This window comes from Lepisosteus oculatus, chromosome 12 (assembly GCF_040954835.1).
Source record: "Lepisosteus oculatus isolate fLepOcu1 chromosome 12, fLepOcu1.hap2, whole genome shotgun sequence".
In the NCBI taxonomy this organism is placed as follows: Eukaryota; Metazoa; Chordata; class Actinopteri; order Semionotiformes; family Lepisosteidae; genus Lepisosteus; species Lepisosteus oculatus.
The window spans coordinates 33270194-33292783 of record NC_090707.1 but is presented as its reverse complement, the minus strand read 5'-3'; the positions used below and the strand labels follow the sequence as shown (position 1 = coordinate 33292783).

General features: G+C 38.6%; 1 protein-coding gene across 2 annotated transcripts in view; it reads right to left on the bottom strand.

Moving 5' to 3' along the window:
- Window positions 1-22590, bottom strand: part of nbeal1 (neurobeachin-like 1) — a 131412-nt gene that overhangs the window by 59876 nt on the left and 48946 nt on the right. Inside the window, exons 7-12 of one of the 2 annotated variants that reach the window (XM_069197202.1) lie at window positions 14984-15069; window positions 11810-12116; window positions 11431-11537; window positions 6358-6444; window positions 4426-4509; window positions 1739-1837 (exon numbers count right to left, since the gene is read on the bottom strand). In XM_069197202.1, coding sequence (XP_069053303.1) covers window positions 1739-1837; window positions 4426-4509; window positions 6358-6444; window positions 11431-11537; window positions 11810-12116; window positions 14984-15069 — 770 coding nt within the window. The remainder of the gene's footprint in view (window positions 1-1738; window positions 1838-4425; window positions 4510-6357; window positions 6445-11430; window positions 11538-11809; window positions 12117-14983; window positions 15070-22590) is intronic. The other variant, XM_069197203.1, reaches the window with a different exon arrangement.

Below are 22590 nucleotides of genomic sequence, written 5' to 3'. Positions count from 1 at the left end.
CAAGACACAACATGTTGCCCTCTGCCAGTTATACCTCACCACATCAACTTGCACATGTTAAAATCTAACGCCTTTATCTTCAAGAGCTACAGTCTTACTATAGTGGAGATGACCTGTCCACAGTAACACCATTTTTGTCACAATTTAAACTCATTTCAATCCTTCACTGGACTGCGCTGTGATTCCTTACATCCCTACACTGCAGACATGATAATATCAACCAGTGCGCACCCACATCCATGGAGAACCGAGACACCCAGATATTGCTGCACCTCAGCATCTCAAAGGCCTCTTCTTTTCTACCACTGTGATTGAGACACACTCTCCCTGGCCTTTTGTACTTACTTTCACAGGTTCAATAATGTGTTAATATTGCACTGATCACATCCGCTATTGCACATGTGATAAACATTTTATCATATACTGTATGGTGTGTTAAAGACACGCAAGATTGAGTTGGGATTTTAACATTTAGTTAAATGGTTGGCAATGAAGTGAAATTTTTTCAATAGAAAACCTGTATACTTCTGGTGAAATACTGGAACCAAAATCATTTTGTGTTTTTAATTTCTTTCAGTGTATATATACCCATGATATATATATACACGTGTATTACAGTGTCAATTAATTAATGACAATATCTAGACTGAATGGACGAATGACAGGAAGAGCTTAGAACTTAAAACAATAATGATTTTAGCTGTAGTTAACATTTAACTAAAATCTCTGGTTGTACCTTTAAAATAAAGTTAGCTTGAAAGAACTGAAAGAAACAAAAGCTGCAAACATTCTGGCCTTTATTATTTATTGGTGCGATTTCTTTCCAAGCCTGTACAGTCAGGATTAGTGCACTTTTCTGATAATAGATTTGCGACTGCTTACGAGTAAACCCCGATGATAGTGTGGTTTAGAAGAGAGAACTGGAAATTTCATTCCAGATATTGTCACATATCAACGTGGCAAACAGCCATTTTATAACAGCCTATAAAGGCAGGGAGGGAGACCAGGTCAGAATGGTTGGATGACTTGAGAATTACATAAATGAAATGACTACGCCCACACTCTAAAAAATATATGCAGCTTGTTTTCTTCTTCTTAGTGCCTTCTCCTGTTATGCCCCCAAGCTCTGGAACTCTCTGCCCAAGGATATCAGAGAGTCACCTTCTCTAAACTCCTTCAAATCCAGACTCACAACCCTCTTCTTCAGAAAAGCCTTTACTTAACTGATTCAATTCTTTACCCCTCAGCTTTTCTTAGTACCACCATCCACGGTCTCCTCTGTATATTGTAATCGTGTTTTATCTTGTGTATTCTTTTTATTTATTGTTGTTGTCATCCTATAAAGCGCTTTGAGAAGCCACCTTTAAAGGCTCTATATAAAATAAAGTTTATTATTATACTGGAACTGTTACCTGCTCTAGCATTTTTTTCAGTTTTCTAACAGTAATTGCAGTGCAGGACACATAGCATTCACAGCAAGGGACTAGGGGTGCAGACACTTTTGTCAACAAAGTGCACAACTCAATTTGTATTTTAGGCACACTTACAAAACTAATGTTCTGGTTTACAACATTAGGACACTTCATGTGATCTGTCTTATTCCCGTTGTAAATTCACAAGGGCAATTACTGAGCCAGGGCTTTCACAGGTGGAGATAAAACTCATCTGATTTGTGAGACATTTCCAGATTTTATCTATGACTGCAGAAGTATGGGCATAAGGCTTCTTAATGACTCACCATGTTCATCAATTCTTTCAGGAGGTCCCTTGAAGGTTGTCCCAGGGAGCTCAGTACTTCGTACAAATGAATGTATCCGATCCTCTCTTTAAAGACCTCCTGAGGAGGAAATGATAACAGAACACAAGCAGAAGGATGTAAGAAGTTTTAATATCACAGTTTATGGCACCAGCTCTAGGAATGCATCAGATGCGTAAAGACCTAGGAGTTTGCCTTGAAAAAGGAAAAAAAACAAATGGAGTTTTTCCACTGAAGCACTCAGATCAAACCCTTTACTTTCAGTAAGAAGAGCTGGCTAAGAATAATGGGAAAGGAAAAGTGAATAGCAAACATTGCATCTCTGGATTGCTGAATTTTAGGATGAACAACAGGATGAAACAGGATGAGCAACAGGATGAAAAATTGGAGAATATTAAAGTCTGACATTCTTGAAATGAAAAAGCAGCCATATCACACTGCAACTCACAACTGGCAGCCCACTGAAGCTCAGCAGGTGTGAGCCTGGTCAGTACCTGGATGGGAGACCTCCTGGGAAAGCTAAGGTTGCTGCTGGAAGAGGTGTTAGTGAGGCCAGCAGGGGGCACTCACCCTGCAGTCTGTGTGGGTCCTGATGCCCCAGTATAGTGACGGGGACACTATACTGTAAAAAGGCGCTGTCCTTAAGATGAGATGTAAAACCGAGGCCCTGACTCTCTGTGGTCATTAAAAATCCCAGGGCTTTTCTCGAAAAGAGTAGGGGGGTTACCCCCGTGTACTGGACGAATTTCCCATTAGCCTTTACCAATCATGGCCTCCTAATAATCCTCATCTCTGAACTGGCTTCATCACTCTGCTCTCCCCACTGATAGTTGGTGTGTGGTGAGCCTACTGGCGCACTATGGCTGCCATCGCTTCATCCAGGTGGGGGCTACACATTGGTGGTGGTGGAGGGGAGTCCCCATTACCTGTAAACTGCTTTGAGTGGAGTGTCCAGAAAAGCGTTATATAAAGCGTAAGGAATTATTATTATTAAAAAAGGAAACTTCCGGAACATGATTTTCTACTTGTAGTGCCAAAAGGCAGAGCTCCCCCTCATGGCATTATCACTTTGACACAGCAGGACCCCAGCCAGCTGAGACAGGACCTTACTTCGCTCGTCCCATGGACCTTGGCTGTCCCATGTGAGCATGGGCAGCAGACACCAGAGCACAGAGGCATGCTGCAGATTTGGAGTGACTGCAATTGCGTGCCAAGGTCCTGTTTTGGTTTTTGCATACTGGTGAGTTCGAATTAAAAAATAAACTGCATACTGAATATGAAAAGCGCTGAAGAAAATGTGACACCCTGAACGATATAAGCACATAGAAAATGATGCACACCATAAATGTAATGCCTTATCATCACATGGAAAACTACACATACCTAAACGTCCTTAATATGAATTGCGTTTTAGTAACATGCAATACAGAGCATAAGGACAGCTTTGATGTGTGTATCTCAATAATAGAAAGCGCTTTATATGGTTCAATGTACTTAAAATAGTGTTTTTTTCCAATAAGTGGTAGAAGTGGCATTTGTATATTTCCCTGTTGATTTTGTTTTGCATTTTAGTATTTTAAAGCCTCATTAAGTGCTATCCCATTGAAGAAAGACTCACATTAAGTGGAATTTTTGCAGCAGAGATAACATAATATACTGTACTATATATCAAATAAACACTGATATTATAGCATAATGTGGAGGAGGTGTTAGACTTTGTATTCATATACAGTAGTTGTTTCTGGTGATTACATGCCATTATACTATTTTTAGTACTCTACATTAAGTTGAGGCACGTGTTTTCTACAACAGCTGTTTTAAAGTGTCCTTAAGAATCTCAGAGTCAGTAATAAACAGGTTTTCGCTCATATCTGTGAAAGTTTGTTTTCTAAATGTAGACCAGAGATGCTGCAATATAACACTGTCATTTACTTGTTCTTAATTCCATTCACAAACTTTAGAAATACACTGTTTTCTCATCATTATTAATTCATGGAGACTAACCACAAATGTCAATGACTTCTTATAATAAATTGTAATCCCTATTCAGACAGCTGTGGTGATTGATTCACAGGGGCTAAATGCCATAAGATAATAGTGAGTATCAATGCATTTTATAGATTTACAAATTCCATGTCCTGATGTTGTAACCAATTTGAGTGTTTTTGACCAAAATCATATGGGCGACACAGATCAATAGATAACGTCAGCACGTCCACATTTAATGAACTCTATTACTCTGGTTTAACATACCTCAATATCTGAGCACCCAAATCAGCACAGTCATTGCCCCACGCTTTAAGATCATATATATCACTATAACAATGATTAAACTATTTTCTTCTTTTGTTTTTGCATTTCAATTTCTGCATATATCCTATCTGGCTCAAAAAGCATTTGTATTCTGCACTTCCTGTCCTTGAGTTACCAACCCAAGAAGAGAACCAGTCACTTCTGTGACAGGCACATGTGCTACATCATCGTTAAGCCCACACTTGGTAGTCCGACAGGCCATTTCACATTGACTAAAGCATAGTTCCGGCTCAGCTCAACACATCAGCCAGTGTGAATCAAGCTGTACTGTGAAAGCTTGGCTCAGCTTGGCTTGGGTGTGCCAGTATGAATAGCTCATATTATTCAGTCATCTTTCATTGACCTCAAAGGCTTACCTTTGCAGCAGGTGATTTTAGCATCACGGTAGTGAGAGCTTTTATTGATGACACAGCCAGGCAATCCAGACGTCCCTGAAACACCTAAAATATTAGAAACTATTAGCACAGTAAGGTCTCGCACAGAACGCCTCCAGTTTACGTACAGTACCAAGTGGTGCTCAACATCCTCCTTCTCCTTTTACAAAACCCAAGACATGCATATAACACAATGAACTGGAATCGAACTGAAAATGGAACAAGTAAAGTTTAAATCTCATAGGGTATCATGCCATGCCAATACAATGGATGATCCACAAATGCCATTCCCCATAATGAATGTTATACTTGACTGATAAGGGAAATAAACCTTGAAAGTTCACAATCACCTGTTTATTTAAGAGTTAAGATAGCTGCATCTCAAAATTAAATAGGTATGATTTGTCGTCATGTTCATTTTCTCTGATTATCCTTCAGTAAAACTCACATGGTAACGACATGCAGACTAACACCTTTAAAAAACAAAATTTTACATTAAATGACCTGCAGCCAATAATATGACAAAATATGCTTTTGGATATTATATTATCTTTGATGCAGGGCACTGAATGTACTGACTCTTCCAGTCTTAACAGGGTTTTTGTCTCATTACAAAAACTAAATCACTTCATATGGATGCTGCTCAGGGCTCAAGCTGTTGGCTGTCAGTGATTTATACAGTGGTTCTCTTCAGCCCAGTCACTTAAAGACACTGCAGCCAGCTCATGAATGCGAGCACTGTAGAGTTTATCAAAGGCCCCTTCTGCGGGTTCAAAACCCCACTTGAAGCCTACTGTATCTTGCTAGACAGGAAATAAAGCGGGGCCTGGCTGAAGAGAGATCTTGAAAGACAGAGTCGCAGGCACAAAAACGGCACGTTATCCCCCTTGCTGCCAAACAGACATTGACGCACTGCTGAACACATAGATTTTATAAGCACACCCAAGGCCCAACACCACATAGCTGAGATGAAAAAAAAAAAGCCCAGATATAAAAAAAAAAGGAATACAGAAAAAACAAAACCCCCAACAACATTGAACAGCAACCAAGAAAACCATTCCATTCTAAGGCCATATATTCAATTTCTAGAATGTGAAAATGGAGTAATGCGAGTCCTTTTGACAGTGTCAGAGACAGAAGGAGGAACTGCTGCTCTGCATATAAGTCTCAGTGAATATAATGCCATCCGGTGGGAAAAAAAACAGAAAAAAATAACTTAAAACATGAAAAAAAAGAAGAAATAACATTTTAAAGTCTTAAAAATCTTGAAATGTTATTTATCACTATACCCAACAAAGTAGTTAGGCTGAGTGGCTTTCCATATGTTCTTATACTCATACATACTACAGTATAGGGCCGCTGACTATTTTATACTATTTTTAAAGAAAGGTTGGTTTTGTTTATCTTATCTGCTCCTACTGCCATCACATCAAAGACATCAAAGACGTGTAAAGATCTTTGCTCTGTTTTGTGGCAAATTTGCGACATACTGCACAATACATTAGCCATGATAATGCAAAAGACCTGTTTTTTTTTTAAAAAAAACATCATTTTCAGATTGTTTTAACCAAAAGAGAGGGGGGGGGAGGGGAAGCAAGACTCTTAATTACTTAAAAATGTCCAATGAGAAAACACTTTCAAAAAAATATTTTTTCTCTTATTCATTGGCAGAGGAAAGGCTGTATAACCATAATTTGTGCAGCAAAACATATATGGCCAATTAAACACACAAACACACAAAGACAAGCTCAGTGCACAACAGCGTGGAAATGAAAACCAAATGAGTCAATTTATTGGACTCTACAGTAAAAAGCTGATATTGGAGGACCGCAAGTGCTGGCTTGTTCACAGGCGTGGAATGGTTGTCTGGTTGCTTTGTATTTGGTAGAGGAAGCAACGAGATGCTGGGAATACCTGGTATTCATTCATTTCTGTCAGTAATTTGTTGGCAAAATCTTTCTTGCTCTTGACTTCTGCCTTACATCTAGCATTTACAACCAGCTGTTGAATGAACAATAAGCAATATAAGAGTTTTAAAAACCTCATAGAAATTACTCAGGCTCCTGGTAGTACCTGCATTTAATAAAAATGACAGTTAAGGCAGTATCCATCTTTGGGCATGACACAGCTAATGGAAAACAGCTACAGACACAGCCCCACATTTATCCCCCACATCCAGTATCTCAACAAATGACTGACATCAGTTCAACAGTCTAACACAATTATAGCCCTTTTGGCCATCTGGCACTTTCAGACTAACCTGTTGAAGACACCCTTCTGAAAAAAACAAACGTCGCTTCGAAGCAACTCATACGAATCTCTTGTTTTGTCAGTGAGGAACGTGACCAGGAATATGTCAGTATGGGCCTTACAGGCTCAGAGAAAAAGTTCTCGAACTTCTTTGCTTGAACTTGACCTTGATAAATGTTTTTTTGAACCTTCTTCTTGTAGAAAACCTCTCTTTACTAGACAGGTATTCAGATTGTTCCAAATGGTAATAATACTCCTGAAAGCTAAAAGGTGGTAGGAGAATCATATCTTACAATGAGATGTGCACCCTAACAAGGATACCACTTTCATGTCTTATAGTTTCAGAGATCCAGTTTTGGAATTGAAGTGAGTCTCACAAATTTATGTTTTTATTCAACATTGAATTTAATCAAAGAACAGAAAAAATAGCATTCTAATTACTGAAGTTCTAATTACCTGACTTATGAATAAATACAATAAAAACAGGTTTCCCCCTAATAAACAGCTCTGATAGCCTCAGCTTCATTACCAGGTTGTCAATATTATAGTTTGTCCAAGTCTTCTGAATATTTTTTGCTGTTGATATTTTCAGGCTTCTTCTGTGTGGTCTGTGGGAAACCTTGGACTACTTCTGGAGAACAATGCAAGTGCATCTTATGAAAACAAAACTACAGATGACCACCTTTCACTTCAGTTTTAGTTCTCCCAATACCATAAACATAATCTAGAAGCGTGGGCTAGCATAGGACCGGCAGTGCCTTGTTAGTATTAAGATTATTCAAGAGCAGTGCTTATATGAATGTTGCTGAGCAACACACATTTCTGAATCAGCTGAACTTATATTTTTTTGTCCACGGTGAATCCAGTATTCATCTGAAATACAGGTCTCTGTACAAACACCTCCAATTTCTCTTCAGTGGAAAACAATTGTAAACAATTGAAAGGCTTTACTTTTTAGAGAGAAAAAAACATTAATTACAACAATCAAGCATTATTAGGGGAGTATCAAGAAATATATCAACTTCCATACATATGTTTACTTAATGTTGGGGAAGCATTAAATAAAAGCTTTGGTTAATAAAAAAATGTAGACTTTAAATTCAGGAAAGTTATGCTACGCACTACGAACAACTCACAACATTTTGGCCACCACATAGTGGAACCAAAATGATTCTTTGGCTTAGGAAACTGTCTTATACAGACAGGAAGTTACATCTCTTCAGTCTTGAACAAAAGACATAAGAGAGACAGAGTAGATTCAAGTATCTGTAGCGCGTGATCCCAAATTCCACAGATCTGATGGGAGAATATTTGTACTCAATAGCAAACAAATGGGATCACAACAGGAATCTAAAAAGAATGAATTTAGGACAGAAAGGAGAATCAGAAAAAGTTGTGGCTAATCTGAAACAAGCTTCTCAGATACAGAGGGATAAAATTTTACACGAGAATATTTGTGAGTTGTTTGTGGCAGCCTGCAGAGATGAAAATACTCATGAAAAATGGCATGCACTACAGTACATGTGATGTCAGATAAATACGCAGTCTCACTGGAAGAGATTTTACAGAGTTGTGAATGAAAATCCCCCTTTGCGAGTCACAAAACAATATCTAAAAGCTATTGTCAAACCATCACCTTAAATCAAAATTTTTACTTTCTATTTATTATTTTCTACAATCATGAATTATATATTAAGCATCTATTATAGAAAGGATACGTCATCACTGTTCCACTCTATCGCTCGCAAATAATGCAAATAATGATATTCTTTCGATTTTTCATCACACTTTAAGGTGCTTTCCAAGTCTAAAGCATTTTGACCTTGACCTCATTTACAATTAAAAATATCTTCACAGCAACCCTGGGAGTATTTTCCCTCGAGTTCTCTATGAAGCAATTTTCAGTGCAGTGACATACCAGTGCAGTGATTCAATGAACTACCACAATGAAATATTTGTGGTATGTTCCTGGTCTATTTATACAGCTACAGCATTTAGACCTGAGGATGATCATATTTTAGATAAAAAAGTTTTGAGGTAGCACAGTGGCACAATGGTTAGCATTTCTGCCTCGCGGCGATGTGGGGCTCTGGGTTCAATTCCGGACCTGTGGTGCTATCTAGGTGAAGGTTTGTGTATTTCTAGATGTATTTGATCCCCATCTTCATGTGGGTTTGCTCCGGGTGCTCCGGTTTCCTCCCACAGCCCAAACACAAACTGGTAGGTCAACTGGCTACTGGGAAAACTGGCCCTGGTGTACTGTGTGCGTCTCTATTGTGCGTATACAGTATGTGTGTATATATTATGTGTGTATATATTATGTGTGCCATATGGTATGTCTGAGGAAATGCTGATATTTTATTTCAAAGAAAGCTTCCATTGATGGAAACGTTATACAGTGGAACAGAAATAGCAAACAGACAGTATAAAAAGTCATATACTCCGGACAAATGATTATTGCAGCTTTTTATGTAATATGCTGTACCATTAATCATCTTTTATATTCTTATCACTTGGATAACTCTTTCTTACTTTAAAATCGTTGAAGCTTATTTAAGTTAATTTTTAAGCTGCCCGATTCTCAAGCCCTGTGATGCTAAGTGAACTGCTACATGGAATTTATGTACAGTGCCTTGCAAAAGTGTTCAGAGCTGTCCTATGGTGCCCTATTTTACAAAATTACAAAAAAAAAATCAGAATATTTGAAGGATAAGTTAAAAAAAACAGTGAGAATAAACTAAAGAGAAAAAAACTAAAATACGTCGATTGCACAATATTCAAACCCCTGCACACAATGTTTGAGGGATGCAGTTTTGGCCATAATAAGAACCACCAGTCTTTTGGATAAATCTGTACCAACAAGTCAGGAATTTGAATGGGACACTCAAGGACATTCACTTTCCTTTTTTTAAGTAAAAAAAAAAATATTCTAGTAACATTTCAATAGCTGTAGTTTTCAGCACAAGCCGCGGAGTGCATATCTATTGAATATTAAACAATCTCTACAAGAAAAGTACAGTAGTTGGCGAAACTACAGCAAGCTGGTTTCTAAGACTAAAAGCACACTTGCCCGACAACACCACTCAAGCATTTGAGGAAAGTTATGTTTGACCAGAAGTTGCCTGTAGTTGTCTGTTTACTTTGAGATGCACTACCCAGTAGAGGAGGCCAACAGGAACACCTGTTGTTTCTCTGAAATCCTCAGAATCAGGAAGAGGTAGAAAATCTGGAAGAAAATTGGTTAAACCAGAGCGCATTTACAATTGCTATTAATAAGGGGTGTGTAGAATTATCCATCCCATGTTTTTAACTTGGAAGTTGTTTGTCACAGTGTGTAGATAATGGTAAAATAAGTATCAATTTAATGTCCCTTAATGCCAGGCTGTTAGGCTTGTAATAGAAGGGTTATAGACTTTCTAAAGGCACATTTATGTTTAAATTAGCCTCACCTAGCATTATCTATACTTCAGGAGCATGCTATAATATCTTTTCAACGTTCTCCTCAGTTCTGAAGAAATGTTATGTCTGGCGTGCAACATTTGAATGCAAAATCCATCCCTTATCAATCCCATTCAGTTCCTTACAATTAATTTTGCGTCCAAAACTATAGGTGTTTTTTTTTAATTTAGCCTCTTCATAAACTGTACAGAAAACAAAGGCGGTGTATATTTGTTCAGAGATCACGGAAGATTGGTTTGGGCTTTTCCAAAATACGACCTGCAGCCAGCTGTTTTTTTGGGTTTGAGCATGTCCCACAGCCTTTTTTAGAACAGATAAGGGAGCAGTGCATGTTAATACACAGCACAGCATGTTACTACATTTGCACAGCAAATCGAAGCCTCAGGTCCATTATTAAGCTATTTGAAAAAAGACGAGTGGCCTTTCCGAGAATGTATGGATTGATGCTGAATTGATCGGTTTCAACAATTGATGCCATTGTCTACACAGACTTGACAGAAGACATTTAAGCCGTCATGTTTTGTCGGAGATCATCATTTGTTAGAAGTAGAGAAGTGTGTTTACTGCTTTTTTTCAGAGATCTAAGCTGACATTTCATTTCTTTTCTTAGTTGGTTTTTGATACATGTGGATGCATACTGTAAATATTCAAAATCACCTCCAAACACATTTAACATAGTCCAGCGAACACACCATCGACATCTATGCTGACCAAGCTCACAGCCATCATGAACAACACCTCTCATCCGCTTCATGGGACTGTTACTGGGCAGTGGAGCACATTTAGCAATAGACTGCTCCAGCTACAGTGTTCAAGGGAACGTTTCCTCAGGTCTTTCCTCCCGGCGGCTGTCAGGGTGTATAACGCTGCCCTAGGCTAGGACTGTTAGCCCTTCATTTGCTCGTCTATGGACAGCATGTTTACTCCATTGTACTTTTTGGACAATCAGTCTGTATAAACCTATGCACATTTTGCACATATTTTATTGTTTTTACAGTGACTATGATCAGCACATTTTGCACACACCTATGTATTTATTTATTTTTATTTATTTTGTTGTCTATTGTTTTATATCTATTCTGAAGTCTGTTTTGCTTGTCTTGGGCTGGACTGCTGTAACACATCAATTTCCCTACGGGATTAATAAAGTATTATCTATCTATCTAATAACCAGAGACAAACAGGAAGCTGGAGCTTTTACAAGTATGTGGAGTAAATTCCCAAATGTCCAGCAGGCATGTAAGGAGACAGTTTAAACAAGAGCGAGGCAAGACGTACCTTGCTGTTCTGTAGCAGTCGAATGAGGTGCTCGAAGCAGTTGCTGTTAAGGAATATGGCTTGAAGAACTGGTCTATCTGAGCATTCAAACATTTCTGTGATGGTATCTGGTGAAGGAAGCGTGATGGGGGAGACGTTTAGTAATCCTGAACATTACTGGACAAAATACATAAAAAAACCTTACTGGACAAATTCTTCAACTGGTTCTCCATGCAATGCAGACTATATGATTTCTTTAAAAAAAAATCATATTAGCTGTTAGAGAGATCTTATCACTTTCAGTACAGAACCAGCTGAAGTGGTTGGCGAAACCACTGGGTGCTCAAGCAGCTACAGACCGTACCACGCAGAGGCCAATTGCAGTGAAAGCCCAACTCACTCAGCATCTGAATCTGCAGGGCGATGAATCGGTGCTCCCACTGGCGGGATTTGGAGTTGACGGGCAGGGCGGAGGGGTCGGAGTTGAGGAGTTTGAAGTAGTTCTCCAGGATGGCGCCGATCTCCACCTGCCTCTGATCGGAACTGCTGGCCAGCAGCATCTGCACCACCACGGTCAGGCACCTCAGAGTGAGCGCGGCCTTCTGGTCCACATTGTCCGGGTCCTCGCTGTCCGGGGCGTCGCAGTCCGCCAGCACGCGCATCAGCACCTCCATCGTCGCGGGAGAAATCGCCAGGAGCGCGTTGCGCTTCAAAGACATCGATAATGACACTCAGAACATCCATACATATTCAGGTGGGCAGCTGCGTCAGCATGCGCAGGCTGCAAAGGAACAAGTAATAGGTTTTTTCCATGCTGAGAAGAGAAGAAAGGAAACACAACGTTTCGGCTGAGGAACCTTCTTCAGGTGCCTTCCCCAAATCCTTTTCTAGATCCCTTCTCTTCCTCCCTGGGCTACCTGTCCCCCCTCTCTTACTAAACCAGCATTCGGGCTCCACACCCAAAATGTGTTTCTTTTCTTCTCTTTTCAGCATGTAAAATAAACCTATTACTTGTTCCTTTGCATCCATATATATTTACCACATTCTAAAAATATAAGCCATTCATTAAACAGTTTTAAAGTACAATTACTTATAATTTGCTTACTTATAATATTGACAATTTTTTTCTTAGAATTCTGACTGATCTGCATGAATATGTACTCATGTACGCAACTGTATTAGATCATATCTAACACCTATATCTTAACACCTGTCACTAAGTACTTGAAGTCTTCACTGTCACAGTGTTAGAAAAGCTTTCGCAAGTAGCTTCATTACATTATTTCGCTGACACTGGGCTAAATACATACAAGACTTCCACGATATTACAAGTCTGCCTCAAAGATATAGCAGAAGGTAGATCCAATATTTATATCGCATTAAGCCCAGCAAGCAGAAGGCTGAAGCATAAATGGAAACTAATAGAAAAAAATTTTTTAAGAATGTGTTATCGATGAATGAATTAACAGGACGTGCAGTGGAGGCAGAGATGTTGGAAAATTTGTCTGTGATAAATACAGGCAGTGTATATGTTCTCATCATCAGCCTTGCAAATGTTCTGGTATTTTATTCTACAAATGCCTAAGTGACCAACAGAATGTGAGTATGACAGAGGCCATAGTAGACTACCTCAAACAGGAGAAAACAGGAACCTAACAAACAGCCTAATCTAACATCTAACAAGCGTGGAATGTTTTACCCGACACTTTGAGTAAAAGTCCTTAAACTGGTACTTCCAGTCTTACAACTACAACAGTGTCAGCTTAAGGAAGTAGCCTGTTCAGAACCATTACAAATGATACTTTGCGCAAGATGTATAACATACAGAAAGTATGAAGAACAATAAAATCATTGTTTTCAAAGGATTAACTTAAACACAACACAGAAAGTGCACTCATTCTTTTTAAATGACATAACCTAATTGTTTGTACAGCGGGGTGCATTACTGCAATTAACAGAAGAGCTGAAGGAAAGGAAAAGGTGATTTGCAAAAGCAAATGTAAAACGTAAAAGAGCAAAAACTACATTTTATTAACAATAAAACACAATGCCAAATCCCGAATCAAGCTTTTGGACCACAGATGTACACATATTAACCAAGTGTTACCGATGGAAAATAACATCTTTTCCTGATGGTTACAAACATTTTGATTGCTGCTGCAGTCCACTGCTGTCCATACAACTTTTGTCTTCATTGTGTCAAATAAACAACTGAATATTGTCTTGACACTTCACACAGATAGAGAAAACCCATCTCATCTGCTTTGATTTCCCTTTAATGAAACCTTTGTTAATCAGAATACCATTTTAAAGAGATTCTTTATGCTTACATACACACACCCAACAAACCAATGGATAAGTTTCAATGTGAGGGATCAGTACTACTGGAGCATAAGCTGAATCAGGTCAGGCTTGATCACAAGCCCCTATAAAGCTAGGCAGGACTTTCCCAGTCGACTCAAAATGCAAACATTTTCAATCGATGAAAAGAGTCTTTTGCATCAAAAATATCCTTATAGTAAAACAAGGAAGAGAAAAAGAAATTAAAATTCCTTTTATACTTTTTGTCGAACAGGTTCATCAGGTCTGGAGACTCACAGCGATGGCTCAATTTTCCTGGTTGACAACAATGCTGGCTCACACCATTTTCCCAGACGGCTCTCATCGCACCACTAATTTTGGGTCCAGCTAAGGTGTGAATTCTCGCAAACGCAGAACGATTCATACAAGCGTACCGGAACGTGTCAGGAAATACATACAATGCAGCCATCTGTATAATTTTAACTTCATTAAAGGAGAGTCGTCGGGAGGTTGTTGAGCAAATACAGTGAGCAATCAAAAAAAGATGGAAGATTTCTGTGATGTATACTAATAACGCACTGCTGCTTAGGGACTGATGGGAAACTTTACGGGGAAACAGGACTAAAATGCTGAGCTCCTTTCATTCAAAAAACAATTACGATATTGACCTGTGTTAATGCTTTTAACAGAAACAGGTGTGTAACCACTACTTCCAATTCCAGAGTTGCAGGGGGAGCCTATCCTGGGCGGGGTACATCCTGGACAGTCCATCACAGGGCTGACACACACACACACAGACAGACTCACACTACAGCCAGTTTTCCCAGAAGCCACTAGAACCACCAGAACCTACTAACATGTTTTTGGCCCTGTCAGAGGCAGCCGAATCACCCGCAGGAAATCCACATGAACACGGTGAGAACAGACAAACTCCACACAGACAGCACCCCAGGTCTGGAATTGAACGCAAAGCCTCAGGGCTGCGAGGCAGAAATGCTTACCACTGCCCCACTGTGCCGCCCAGTAAGTGTAATTCAGTGCTTGTTATTTATGGCAGCACCTGTGGTATACAAACGTACACTGTAAAAATGTATGCCATGCTGAAAAGAGAAGAAAGGAAACGCAAGGTTTCGGCTGTGGGGCCTTACTCACACCCGAAGAAGGCTCCACAGCCGAAACGTTGTGTCTACGCATGCTTACATGAACTACACTGTAAAACTGTCTCTTCAAAATCATAAAATGCTTCACAGAAGCCCTAACCACGTTCCCTTACCTGTCCTCCAGCCACAATAGCGCCGAAAAGGTGCAGCAAACAGCATTTTAAGCTGTCCTTCAGGTGCTCACACTCTTGGAAGCATTCTGAAAGAGTAAAAAGAATGAAATGATCAAATCCCATCCAGAAAGCAGCTGTGCCTTCATTAATGCCCTCAAATTTCCACCAAAAGATTCAAAAGGAAATGGGTAGCAATGTGCCTTTGAAAGAGCAATGGTACTGTAACTTCCTGGCTATACCACCATGAAAAGCATTCCCCATTTTCTGACTTTCCAGGTTATTCAATGGAGTTGTACAGTGAATGAGATATGTTTTTGAACAAATCAATCCAGTGAACGAAATGAATTGATTCAGAAGTCTCCGGATAATTCGTTCAAACTGATTCCCAAAATACAAATTGAGCATCATACTGGGCAACACAGGAAATTATTCTGTTGGAGTTTGACTCAGAGAAGGAAAGAGGAACTTGAGACAAACATGATATGGTAAAAATTAAACAATCCTAAACTGTTACCTTCAAAGATTTTTCACTGGAGATTTCAGACAGCTTTATTCAGCTTTCCAAAAATTCCTGAATGATATCAGGCTATGATAATAATGACAATAATAATAAGCTGTCAATACTCTTACTACAAGGGCCTGATACCTTGATTTGTGTCCCAGAAATATTTTAAAAATCGTAATGCTGCAGTTATATTATGTTCTGATTGTTTTCCATTACCTTTGGCAATAATGGGTAATCATGCAGTGGCCTTCTTATCTAATTAGCAACTGAAAATAGTTTGGGATAATTCAGTACAATAAATAATGAGGGTATTTTGTCTGTATTTTTGCTTAGCATTTAAGCAGCAAAACATTTTACCTCACAAAAGGCAACTATATACAACTAACAGGCTACGGTCTCATCAAGATAAGTTACATTTCTTAAATTACATACTGTATCTTTCCACGTGGAAGAAGAAAAGCTATCAAGAATGTTAGTTTTTCATTATATATGATAATTGTCTATTTAGCTACATTATTTAAGCCCTGGTTTAGAAATTATTATAATTATTCAGCAATTATGTCCTTGAATACGGTATTCAGTAGTGCTGAGCTGTTCGACCATTAAGTCAAAATATCCTACATGGTACTATAGTTGTACAAAGTAATATGTTGTTCTACAAGCTCCATACAAGATAAATGTGAGATCCAAGCAAACAAAAGCGAATTAACTGAATTTAAATTGCTAGTTTCTAGCAAGATTATGACAGATTAAAGAATTATAATGTGTCATGTACTTAAATATTATGGACTGTTAATTATACATTAGTATAAGTAGGTTACAAGTGAATCTAACACTCCTGTAATGTTTTTCAGATCCTGTTTCAGATTCAGATCTAGACCAAACTCACAACCTTGTTTACTAGGTATGTAAATATATAACCACCTTAACTGGTGGTAAATACCACCTTAACCATACAAAGTAAACTAAGGGTTTAATAAATTCACATACACATACTCCTAATTATTCAATTTTTTTTCTGCATCTCAAATAACTCAACATTGAATTGATCAATCTAAACCCTTTTGGTTATTTTAGATAAGACTGTTTTGAGGTTGGAGGTTATACTGGGAGGTTCACAGCACTGACCATTCTTGTTTGTTAGAACACATCCATTTGTCACAGGGAAACAAACTGCACTTTTCTACAGCTGAAGATTTGGTCATCAGAGGTCATTGAAGCACAAAGTATAGATTACGAAATGAAACAAAGGAGAACAACCTGCATTAAATGCACAAAACTTGTTCATACAGGTAGGTACTTCCTACCGTATGTAAAGGTGAATCAGATTCACTTTGAAACATCAGAACCGCCTTCTGCACTCATTACCTAGCCATCTACAATGCTACTAACAGCTCAAACATTATATATAGGTATATCATTCTGATCTTACATTTTATATGTGCAGGCTGAAAATCCTTGAGTGACAATCAGAGCGACACGTGAGAAGACTGTGGTTTTGAGAAGGGGTTTGTAGGTTTTTTTAAAATCCACTAGAGCAGAAAAACAACAAGACACTGAACTGAAACACTAAAGGAATCTCACAAAAGTTCAGAATCCGTAAGAGTATCACAGTGCACGCCTTAAGTGGAGGGGAAATTCAAATTTCAGGGTCACTCAATGGAGTCCATGACAAAACTCCATGCAGCTACATTCTTTCCTGGGGTATGCCATGTGAACCCAATCGTGAAATAGCAGCTGGAGGGAGGCCAACTGGGAAAGCCTGCCAGCATCTTGTCTGCTTCACTTAAACGTCCTGCTGCTGCTGTTCTTCAATGTGCTCTCATTTCTACGTCCTCCAAAAGGCGAAGGAAGCTCAGCCCTTTTCTGTACAGACCTTTGATACTGTAAATCCACCTGTATGAACATCGCAGCTTTAAATATTGGAAGTAGGTTACAATACTGATTTATTCATATTCATATGATTGATTAAGCAAGCATCGCTAAAGGGCCCAATACCTGAAACAGCAAAGGTCCACAAAAAGTCAAAGGTCAAGAGTTAAAGGTCAAAGATGGCTAAATTTCTATAGAAAGCAGAGGGGATTGAAGGATGTCTTTACAGCGGTGTTACCACCTTATATCTCATCTTGTCAGCTCTCAGCAGCAAGCCTGGGTGTGGAGAGTACTGGGACAGCAACGCCATTGTAAATGGTGCAGTTTGATCAGTAGGTGTCACTCTTTTCTCTGGCCCAGTATGTCCAAACCAGCTCCCCAGTATGGAGACACTGAACTCAGTTTTGCTGGAGGTGTTGTTCTTCTGACAAGGTTCTGACTACATGGCCATTAAGGATCCCAGGTTACTCCCTGAAACCCGGGAGTTGCAACTGAAATTAAGGGTTAACATCCACAAAATAACCATAAATGAACATGTACATCAAATTACCTGACATACTGTATATACCAGAAATAAACTGATTTTCTATTGTTTCTGGAAGGTTCTCAAAGAATAGCAGTTTGATCTGAATCCAAATGCCGCACACATACTTTAGTAACAGTAATTATAAGTTCCCAGTTCTTCTACTGGGGAACCAGAGATGATACTGGATTTGATCCAGCCACATTAATTTATTCTCATTGAAATACAAAGCATTCAACTTTGTTTACCTTTAAAACTGGGGCTGTCTAAATTAGCCCCCATGTACAGTTCTCGTAGCTTAGTCTTTGAAACTGTACAGTACAGTTGGGAGGAAGGCCATTCAGTTCCATGTCTTCATATCCACCAAAAAAAGAAAATCCACCAACTTCTGCAACAGAGGAGTGCTGCTTTGACCCTGTTCCCCAACGTGTCTAGAGTGGTGGTTTACTAAAATCATCTAAGTTGGAAAAAATCCCTTTGAACGAAAAATGACATTTTCTGTACCACGGACAGGGACTGGAGAAGAAGGAATCCTTTCTCACTGTTTCTGGAAGCTAGCTTTCAACATTGATACAGTAGTGCCAGTTTTGCAGCTGCACTGTATTCTCAACAACTGGGTTTAATCAAAACGTAGCAGATCAACATGTCAAGCCTATTCATAGTCCACTATACAGTATAGCTTTAAATCAAATTTTTAACATGCTGAAATAGAAATGTATTTTTATATTAAAAAAAGTTATGTCCAGTTTATCCACCCATCAATTTTCTAACCGTTTCTTGAAATTCAGGATCAAGGGACAGCTGGAAACTATCCCAGCAAACAACAGACGCAAGGCAGGGATTATCTTCAGTCAGGAGGCATAAACATTCTTAACTTACAATTTTTAAGAGGGTAACAGAGTTTGTGAATCACAAACCCACTATGAAATTGCACAGTACAAATGATGATGTCATTACCCTCAAACTGTTTCTTTCGAAATACAATACTTCTGATTTACAGCTTACAACCTTTTATATCTGCCAGAGATATTTCTTTTATATTTTGGAGTCAATAGGCGAGGATTTTGGATATCTAGCCTTTATTGGTAAAAGTATTTCCTGTTGTGAGGGAATATTAATATACTCCCCTGAGCATAAAATCCATCTCCTTGGAAAAGTATTAAAGTGAATTGTGAAAAATAAGAGCCATAAGGTTTAATTCCTGGAAGTATATGGTAGTTCTTTTTCTTGGTAGTTGATGGACACACTGCTTTCTTAAATTGGCAGTTTTGACAGGTATGATTGAAGTATTTCAGTATGCCAACCACTATAAGTAGCTATTATGTGGGCTGGAAGTGAATAATTACTGCAGTTCAATTAAAGAGCAGCTACACTTGTAAAACAAAAAAAAAATTAAGACAATTAATTATCACCCCATATGCAAATGTTAAGTACTGTAGGTGCTAGAAGAAAATGAATTAGTCACCACTACAGTTCTGACACAAGATGTCAAAGCACAATTTAAGAACCTATTTCTTTTTTCCCAGTCAAAGTAAAATTACACCATTAGACTACATTAAATATGATTTTGTGAACATGTCCTAAATAATCCATTTTCAGTAAAAAAATATCTACTTAACTAAAAATATTTATAAAGATTGTATTATGTAAGTGCATTGTATATCAGGAACACTGATTACATACATGCATAAACAAAGGAAACAAAGACAAATTAAATAAGAAGCCAAATTACTATGTTTTTTTCACAAAAACTGTTCCACAGTTTCAGAAGAACTAAGATGATTTAAAGTGAGAAATTCTGAATATCAACAATACCCTAAGAAGCTTAAGAAACAAATCCACAAATCAGATTTATAAATAACAAGAAACACTTAACACTTTGCCTGTAATACACAGATGGACTGCATGTTTCGGTTAAATAAATAGACGTTCTGTAATTATACAATGAGAGAGAGCTATCAAGAAATATTTTTCACGTTTCTATACTGAAAGAACATAAAATATTTTTCCTTGAGATGCTCAAATGGATGCAAGACTATCAATTTTCAAACACTTAAATTCCACATTCATTTAAAAACACTCCCCTTACGTGTTAGAAGGTTATTACGTCTGTATCTGTATTTTGTGTTTCAGTGCGTGCAACAAAAAACATTTTTAAGAGCCTGGTTTCTCCACAAAATTAAGCTCTGCCACGGGCTTGGACTTTATTATTGTCACAATTGTAACAATGCAATTCTATGTGAACGAGTAAAAAATAAGTTTTCTGCTTTTGGCATTTTGCAGTGTAAATCCTACACAACTGTGGTACATGTATGTGGAATTAAGCAAATACACATCTATTTTATTTTTGTATTTTATTTGTGAATTCATATGTATTAGTATGGTGCAGGGCAGCGTGGTGGGGCAGTGGGTAGCATTACTGCATTGCAGTGCTGGGGCCCTGGGTTTTACTCCAGACCTGGGGTGCTGTCTGTGTGGAGTTTGCATGTTCTTCCCACATTTTTGTGGGATTTCTCTAGGTGCTCCTGGTTTCCACCCACAGTTCGAAGACATACCTATAGGATAATTGGCTTCTTGGAAAATTGGCCAGGGTGTGAGCGTGGGCATATTTGTATCGATGTGTGCCCTGCAATGGACTAGCGTCCCATCCAGGGTGTATCCTGCCTCGTGCCCATTGTTTGCTAGGTCAGCCTTTGACCTCTCTGGGACCCTGCACTGGATAATGAGGCTAGAAACTGGATGGATGCATCTACATGTATCTACAGTGCCCTCCAGAATTATTGGTACCCTTGGGAAAAATGAGCAAAAAAGACTGTAAAAAAAATGTCTTTTCTGTTTATCGGTTTGACCTTACACTGAACATCTGAGAGAAATCTAACCTTTCAGTGAGGTAAAAGCATTCAAAGAAAAAAAAAATCCTTATAAAAAATAAACAGTTTGATAAATAAAATAGTTTGGGTGCACTGCTGAAAGCACTGTATGATGCAATATCATTAATTAAATCATGTTATGGGATCTTTGACATGGTTTTTCCACATATGTGCCATTAATCTGAGTTGGATCCTCCTGAACAGTTTTAAATTCATGAAATTGTTTCATCTCGACACATCAAATTTGGCATACACGCAACGAAGATGGCAGTTCAGCTCTCAACAACACAACTGTTTCAGTGTTTTCTTTCACTTTTATATTTGCGTCAGTAGGCCTTACCATAAGAAGAACCCTTGTTCATTTAAATTAGTCTTTTGAGCAGTGTTTGGATTTATACTGTCACGCAGAACTGTGAAAACCACCGGATATCACTCTAGATACAAATCAATACTCATCTGACAACTCAGTGCTGTTCAAAGTCTATCAGGTTCCATGCCCAGTAAGGGCAGCACGTTCCCATTTAATAATCTGAAGTGTAAACTGAGTATAAAAAGCAGAGCCAGTGTTTCATTGTGGATTTGTTTCTACACCAGCTACAGACACGCTCCCTTTGTCTAGGACTTGCTGTTACAAGACCGATGAGAAAAAGAGTTAATTCTCACCATCATGCGAGCCTTAGCTACAAGTTTCTAAAACAAAAGCCTAATTCTCCGCTCATACCACAGCCTCCAGGCAAAGTACTCAGTGCAAACATGCCTGACACAAACGATCTTCCTTTCTGGTGAGCAGGAAATTGTAGTTTTGGAACTCTAGATTACAGTTTCTAGATGCCCATCACATCTTTTGCTATGTAAATAATCCACTACATATTAAAAAAAAAAAACAATAAATGCAAAACTGCTTAAGTTAAACCTGTTGCAGTTTCTAAACTGACAAGAAAGAAAAGACTAAAGACAACATTTTATAATCTATTGGCTAATCTAAAAGAATTATGTTCCCACAACAAATGTAGATCAAATAGCATCCATATTAGTGTGGAGCGGTGGCTCTCTGGCTAAGGATCTGCACCTGCGGCTGGAAGGTTGCCGGTTCAAATCCCACTGCCGTCAGAGGAATCCTACTCCATTGGGCCCCTGAGCAAGGCCCTTAACTCCAGCTGCTCCAGGGGCGCTGTACAATGGCTGACCCTGCGCTCTGACCCCAAGCTTCTCTCCCTGCCTGCGTGTCTGTGTCTCATGGAGAGCAAGCTGGGGTATGCGAAAAGACGAATTCCTAATGCAAGAAATTGTATATGGCTAATGAAGTGATCTTCTCTTATCTCTTATCTTATATAGTGCTCAAAGCTTCATTGTCTTAACTGATGAACTGGATTTTGTTGGTGAAGACAAAACAACTCATAAAGCATACCTTTCTTTTTTTGTTATTGTACGCTTCTTTTTGCCAAACTGTAATTGATATCCCCACCTCTTCTAATGTTGTATCTATTATCAGTGAGACATCCACTTTAAAAACTATTCAGAAATGCTCTGGAGGACTTGTAGCAGACACTTCAGTGAATTAATATTTTTGCTTTTGTTTGTGAAACTTGAAATTATGAGTCGCTATCCCCTCCAAACAAATATGTAACTGGCAAAGCCCCATTGTATTTGCCTATGCAAAGGCAGATTCCTCAAGCAACCCACACCTAACTTGTCTTTTTGGGTGTACTGGAACTACGAGACTGGGAGTTTCCGTAATTGTGCAAAGTCAATGTATACAGTAAAAAGAATAACAACAGAGAAACATGCCTCATTTACACAGCCTTTTACAAAACCTCCACTATGGGAACTTAACAGT